General features: G+C 40.2%; 1 protein-coding gene across 5 annotated transcripts in view; it reads left to right on the top strand.

The window, feature by feature from the left end:
• Positions 1-7447, top strand: part of POLA1 (DNA polymerase alpha 1, catalytic subunit) — a 281095-nt gene that overhangs the window by 194148 nt on the left and 79500 nt on the right. For all 5 annotated transcript variants that reach the window (XR_004318259.1, XM_032475944.1, XM_032475943.1 and 2 more), the window contains one exon: positions 195-291. Coding sequence is in view for 4 of the 5 variants with exons in the window: in XM_032475944.1 (XP_032331835.1) it covers positions 195-291 (97 nt within the window). In the remaining variant the exon portion in view is untranslated. The remainder of the gene's footprint in view (positions 1-194; positions 292-7447) is intronic.

Here is a 7447-nt window from a genome sequence, read left to right as displayed (position 1 = left end):
ATTATGAAAGTTATGTGTGCTGTATGAGGGGACAAACCGTTAGTATGATTCTCTCCTTCTTATCTCCTCTTCTTAGAAAACAAAAAAAGCTGCTTGATATGGAAGTCGAAATTAGGGAACACGCTCGTGGAGGGATCTCCGTCACTTCCCTCCTCCCCGATAGTAGTATTCATTTATTTTCTGTTATATTGCAGTATTCTGACAAGTCCCTGTACACCCAGCTGTGCTTTTACCGGTACATTTTTGATGTGGACTCTGCACTGGAGAAACTTACTACCGATCATGAGAAAGGTACGTTAAAATACTGTAATTACCTCTGAGTTTAAAGTGGAAATTTGCATCATAAAAGCCAGACCTACTGTGTCAGGCTGTTCACGCAGCATCACACCTCTGTCTCAGAAGCGGGCCGTGGGGGCCGTGGGGAGCGCAGGCATCCCCTGCCCGAGGGGCGGCAGCATAGGAATCCCCAGCTTTGGCCCCCACAGCCTGGCTCCCATTGTTCTCTGTTAAAGCGGAGTTTGGGGGGAGGAATGGGAGAAAAAGGACTCTTTAAATGCTATATTTCAAAAATGCTATTTTCTGTAGAATTGAGTAATTGTAATAAAGTAAGCATAGGCAACGTGATCATTGGACCTACAAAAACCAGATATTACCACAAAAAAAAAAAAATAGACCTAGAGTGTGTGTCTGCTGTTCACTAAAAGCCCAGGTTCATTTTGAGAGAGAGGGCTAGGGTAGAGTTCTTTTATTGACTCATCCTAAGAGAGCGAATGGGCGCCTCAGCATCGATGATCAGGGGCGGCGTGTAAGCCTCACACAAGACTTGCAGGCACTGTGGGACTTAATGGGTCTGAGAAAAGCTGTGTTACATAACTTAAAGTATTTGAAAATGTCATGACAAGTGCATGGGTTTTTTTTTTTTTCTCCTACTTGAAAATCACATTGACAACTTTTCTATTACCTGTAAAAAAAAAATAAAAGAGGCAAATTTACACATTTTTCTGATTAGTTACCTACAGAGTGTTTATGTTGTTTGTCAGGAAATATCAACTCAGCATTTTGTTGGTTGGTATTAAGGCTGGAGTTTTAACCTCAAGGGCATGTAGAAACCTTCAGATACGGCCAGATTTCTTCACAGGACAGTCCCCAGGCTGCCTTTCATTTGGTCTTAACTGTTTTCACTTCTAGCCACAGTTGACCTCAGTTTTTCCATTTGCAAAGATAAGGCTAGAAATTATTTTTAAATGCCTTGACTTTTTGGGGGTTTTTTGTCCTTGGATATGAAATGCTTTACAACTGATGGAGGAGTTGTTTCGTATATTAGTATCTTGTCTTCAGATGTTCCACAAGAACTTGGGCTAGCTCCACAGCATATTTTCAGTGAATCAGTAAAATTGATACAGAGAGAAAAATTCCTTCAGTCTATTAATGACTAGGTCTTCGGACTGTGATTCATGGCTGATGTCTTGTCCATGTTTACTTGTAGTATTATCAGTAGTTGTTTCTTTTACCCCCAAGGACCTTTTCCTTAAAGGCGTTAAGGGTTTAAAGAATTAAGTACTGATTCTCTGACAAGTACGTAGTCTATTTCTGTTGGGATTGTTAACTCTTTCTGGGTATCTCTATATTACAACTAGATCCCCTTTTACTTCTTTCTGAATCCAAATTGTTCCCTCCATGTTCTTAAATTCCTAGTGGATAAGTTCTTCTTCCAGACATTTCCAAAATTCTTACCTGAAGAGCTGAATGATTAGATTTTTAAAAGTCCAGTGACTCTTGACATGTAGAAGTGATCTGGAAAGTCACTGGAGACCTACCCTAGCTTTTTAGACAACATCAATGGATGTATGTCTCTCTCCCAGAAAATACGAGGGAACAGAGTAGCCACTTGGAAGCTTCTTGCTTGGCAAAGGGCGAGAAATGTTGACAGAATCTTTATACTCACACAATTTACTGTAGTTCTGTTTCACAAATTTAAGAATAGGGACACTTTTTTTGTCATTTGCTCCTAATAAGTACATTCTCCGGGAGTTCAGGGCCAACACAGCATGGAGTGAATTATTGATGCGTTCTTCTACATGTCAGAAGGCTAAAGAAAATAAAGCAAAAGAAGAGTGTTAATTATTGAAATTATTTTTCCTTTGATCTTCTGCTGATTTATTATTCCTAAATTGCAGTGTAAGAATGAGTGAGTTTGCTGAAATTTTTATGCCCCAAGTGTTTTCAGATCATTCAGCAATGCTCTGTGATGTTAGGGTATTTGTTAGTGGTAGGATATAAACTGAAACGATGGGTCATTCTTACCTGTGGCCCAAGAGCAGAGGTTTCTAACAAGTGACATTTGATAAGCTCTTTCCTAAGAGTCACCTGGGGACATATAAAGACCCAAGTCCATAGATCCTATACCCAGGGTTTTTCTAATTCAGAAGCTGTGGGGCAGAGTTGAGGTAGCTCACCTTTTTAGAAGGTTCCTCCTAGACAATTGTGAACACATTAGTTGGATAATTTCTACGTAAAAGAGAATTGAACACACGCTGTCGTCCATAGGGAACAATTGGAGGACAATATTCTTAATAGTCTATAGGTGAACAATTAGAAGGGAAGCGTCCATAAGCATAAATTAGCATAGCACATGTAAAATTCACATCTCACTTTATAAGTTGGAATGAAATACGCTCTTCTGATTTGCTGTTCAAGGGAGATGTGCTTTAAAAATGAATTGACAATCTATGGGATCCAGAGGGCAGATATATTTATTCAATTTGGACCAAGGCCAGAACACCAGTAGATGTTAGCATCAAAAGTCCTGTGAAAAATGACAATCGTTACACACAGTTATACTGTTGAGAGTGGAATCTAAGTATCATCTGTCAACAAGTGCCCTGGAACTGGCGTATCAAGTATTTACCATAGGCTCTGCCTTACTGTTGGTACCTAGCGACATTCCCTTCACTAAGATGGTTTTACCATTTCCTTTATAAAGCCCATATTTTAAGGGTTGTGTCTGGATGGTGGTTTTAATTTTTGTTTGGAACTTGGCAATCTGACTTGGAAAACAACATACACAAACTACTTGAAAGAAGTTTATTTATTTTTGTGGTGAAAAGTAGCTCTTGTCAAAGCTTTTTCCTGTGCTTTGCTTTCAAACGAAGGTTTACGGGCCATTAGTCCATAATGTGAATTAACCTCATTTGGTATTTTTCCCTTTCTTTTAAAATGGTCAGGGACTGTTATTCACTTTGGTGAAGTAGTTACTGCATATTCACTGTAACTACATAGCAGTTTGAAAATCTTATTTCTGTGGGACTTTGGCATTATTATTATAACTGCTCCAGAATGTACGCAGATGGCATAATAGATCCAAAAGAAATTTTAAAGGAACAGAGTGGCAATATATGAAGTAAAAATCCATTTCCATGATGACAGCGCATAATAGTTCCATTTGACTGCCTCATCCTGCAGGGGCCTTGGCCTGAGTAGGGATAAGTGAACTGTTTGGGGGAGACATGAATCAGTTCATATCTTTGCCCAATTGTCTAAATTAAGTTTGCTTAAAAGTACAGGAGGGAAAAGAGTCACTTTTCTCAACTGAGCCTTTTTTTGTTTATTTGGCAATGATAGAAACTGTGTGTGTGTGTGTGTGTGTGTATTTTTTCTATTATTTGTTGAGCACCGTCCCAGAAGTCAGAGGAACAAGGATGGCCAATGATCCCTGACCTGGAGGAGCTTAGAGTCCATTGAGGACAGAAAGATTCAGCAGCAATATAGTGTGATCAACCACCAATCTGATTAAATTGTTTTGAAGGCAAAGAGAGGGATCCACTCACTGCCTTTTTTTTTTTAATAGACTTTGTTTGTTAGAGCAGTTGTCAGTTCACAATAAGAGTGAGCAGAAGGTACAAAGATTTCCCATGTACACCCCCCCCCCCCACGCACAACCTCCCTCATTATCACCCCCCACCAGAGTGGGATATTTGTTACAGTTGATGTCCCTCCGTTGACACATCATTATCATCCACAGTCCATAGTTTACCTTACGGTTCACTCTTGGTGTTGGACATTCTGTGACTTTGGACAAATGTGTCATGACATGGATCCACCATTATAATATACTGACTAGTTTCGCTGCCCTAAAAATCTGGCTCCCCCTGCTCATCCTTCCCTCCCCCCAACCCCTGGCAACCACTGATCTTTTTACAGTCTCCGTAGTTTGGCCTTTTCCAAAATGTCATATACTTGTCACTTTTTCAGATTGGCTTCTTTCACTTAGTAAAATGCATTTTAAGATTCCTTTGTGGCTTCTCATGGCTTGATAGCTCATTTCTTTTTAGTGATAAATAATATTGCAACGTCTGGATGTACCACAGTTTATTTATCCATTCACCTATTAAGGGACATCTTCTTAGCTTCCAAGTTTTAGCAGTTACAAATGAAGCTGCTGTAAACATCCATGTGCAGGTTTTTGTGTAGTTTTCAATTCCTTTGGGTAAACACCAAGGAATGCAATTACTGGATCATATGATTAAGAGTATGTTTATTTTTGTAAAACAAACAAACAAAAAAACTTGACAAGCTGACTTTCAAAGTGGCTGTACCATTTTATTTTCCAACCAGTAGTGAATGAGAGTTCCCATTACTCCACATCCTCACCAGCATTTGGTGTTGTCAGTGTTCCAGATCTGGGCCATTCTAATAGCTGTGTAGTGTTATCTCAGTGTTGTTTTAATTTGCATTTCCCTGATGACACATGATGTGGGGCATCTTTTCATATGTTTCTTTGCCGTTTGTAGATCTTCTTTGGTAAGGTGTCTTTGGCACCTTTTTTTTTTAATCGAGTGGTTTTCTTATTGTTGCATTTTAAGCGTTCTTTGTATATTTTGGAGAATAATCTTTCATCAGACGTGTCTTGCAGATATTTTCCCCTAGTTTGTAGCTTGGGTTTTTTTACTCTTTTGAACACTAATTGCCTTTTCACTTTTTTACTGTTCCTCTTCTCTCTTACTGGATGCTTATCTCCTCTTACTTGTGTCAGCTGCTTGTAGGACAGTGTCTTAGTGTGCTACGCTTGCTGTAACAAAGTGGCACGGGCTGGCGGGCTTAAACAACAGAGATGTGTTTCCTGATGGTTCTGAGGCTGGGGGTCTGAGACCAGGTGTCAGAAGGGTTGTTTCTTCTGAGGCCTCTCTCTTTGGCTTGTAGATGGCCATTGTGTCCCCACGTTCACATGAGCTTCCCTCTGTACCTGTCTGTGTCCCATTTTTAACTTAATTACTCCTTTAAAGGTTCTGTCTTCGAACACAGTCACATTCTGAGGTACGGGGGGTTAGTTAGGACTTCAGCCTCTCTTTCGTATGAATTTGAGGGAGACACAATTCAGCCCATAACAGCTGGTTTCCGGGGTGAATTTTCCTGTTAACACTTTTAAGCATGTTGCACCTGTCTCTGCCAGAATGGAAACAGCAGGGTTTAGGACTCCATGTGGAAGAAGGGAATTGGAGCTACAGCATCAGTGTTAGCAAAAGGATGGTGCTTTAACCTTAGCCTTGTGAAAAGCAGTGTTGGGAAGCTCAGTTTCTCAGTGGAGTCTCCTTAGACCTGGAAGGACTGTTCTTCCGCTCACCCCCGTTTCCCGCAAAGGGTTCTGGACGGCCCTCAGGCCACAGCCTACTGGGCAGCTCTGGTCAGGGGGCTTTGCTCCTCGCTCCTCTTGGCCCCGTAGAGTCTCCCAGCCACTTCCCCTCTCCAGCTCTGTTCTCACCTGCTTACTTGGCCAGTTTTTTTTTCCTTAAACTTAGCCATTTTGTGTTACCTACCAGCACTCTTCTGTCTTTTCCTTATGCCTGATGGTAACAACTGCAGATATCTGTGGTTTTTGTTAGTGTCTCCAGAACCCGGCTTCCCCTAGGTAAGGTACTTTATAGGTTCCTGTCATCCTTTCAGATGTCTGACACAGGTCCTCACCACAGCCCTGTGACATAGCAGTGGATCGTGCCCCATTATATTGTTGAAGAAGTTGAATGTAATACAAGCTTCTTCCCTTTGTGTTCCCATAGCCCCCTGTGTGTGCCTTTCTCATAGGACTTCCCTGAATTGTTTTGACTTTCTCTTCTACTGAGTTCATTGAGGCAAAAAGTTGTATCTTGTTTATCTGTGCTTTGCCCATTGGAGCCAGCTCACTAAATATTTGTTGAATGACTTCTTAGTGGAAAATAAGACCACAGAAGCACAGATAAACTGTAGGAAGCACTTCTGTCCATGAATGGAGGGCATTGTGACCTGTAGGAAGCACTTCTGTCCGTGAATGGAGGGCAGTGTGCTGTAAAGTTCTGCCTCCTCCTGTGTTGCCTGCGTGACTCAGGTGTGCCATGAATTCATGTCACTGAAGTTCCTTGATACTAAATCTGTCATTTCAACTCTGCTAGTGATACTAAAGACAAGTGATGTTGTATCTCTTATTTTGCTGATGCCACATTTGAGTTGAATCAAAAGAATGTCAAGTCACTTAACTAGTGAGGGTGCCCAGGTGACTGCCCCTCACTCACACTGCCACAGGGTCCTGTTCTCTGCTCACCATCAGACAAATAGTTAACACTCATGAAGTAGTAGTAATTCTGTTACTTCATGGAAAATGGGGACCCAAAAGAGAGACAACAGCTAGTAGTGAAAAGTTAAGGAATTTTAAAAGGTGCTTTGGGTTTTGTGTCTGTGTACCTGAAAATAAGAGTTGTATGGAAGAAATTATATATGCTCTAGTGCATGGGAATTTGGAGATTTCTGAGGGTCTTGACAGGTCCTTTTTCAGTGTTAGGGATTTCTACATTTCCTGGCTCGCTAAAGCAAAAGCATGAGAGTTGTATCGTTGCTACTAGTACTGAAACAAAATTAGCAAAGAGCCCCTGGAGTCCTCTCTAAGCCATTTGGGATTCTTAGCATTTACTTTATTAAATCCTCACAAGGCATTAAAAAGAAGGCTGTGTCAGAGACCCTGTCTAGTCCACTTCTTATATCATTTTTTTAAGCCCATGAGTTATTCTGAAAAACAACCATTGTTGAATTTTAGAAATGAACCTTTCCTCTGTTTTTAATAGCTAAAAACAAGTAGCGTGCACAGAAAACAATTCATACCTGCCAAATACATATAAAAGTAGAAATTCACTTAAACACTGGTTCACTCTTCTTAAAATCATACTTTTTATAATTGTGAAAAACAATTTTCTTTAGAGAAACAAGATTTTGAAATGGGCAGCTTAAACTTCCATTTTCCTTTGTTTCATTTTCTTAAAATAAAAAAATGGTCTGAAGTTTGTTTTGTTTCTTTTTTGACTACTCCTTTGATTAGCTTATGTGAATTTTTATCATAGGAGACTCTAACGTGACAGTTCAGAACACTTTATGATTAGGAAGTGATTGTAGATACACGTAAAGAATTTTGATAACTGAAAAAGTG

This window comes from Camelus ferus, chromosome X (assembly GCF_009834535.1).
Source record: "Camelus ferus isolate YT-003-E chromosome X, BCGSAC_Cfer_1.0, whole genome shotgun sequence".
Taxonomy (NCBI): Eukaryota; Metazoa; Chordata; class Mammalia; order Artiodactyla; family Camelidae; genus Camelus; species Camelus ferus.
This window is presented reverse-complemented; position numbering and strand designations above follow the sequence as displayed.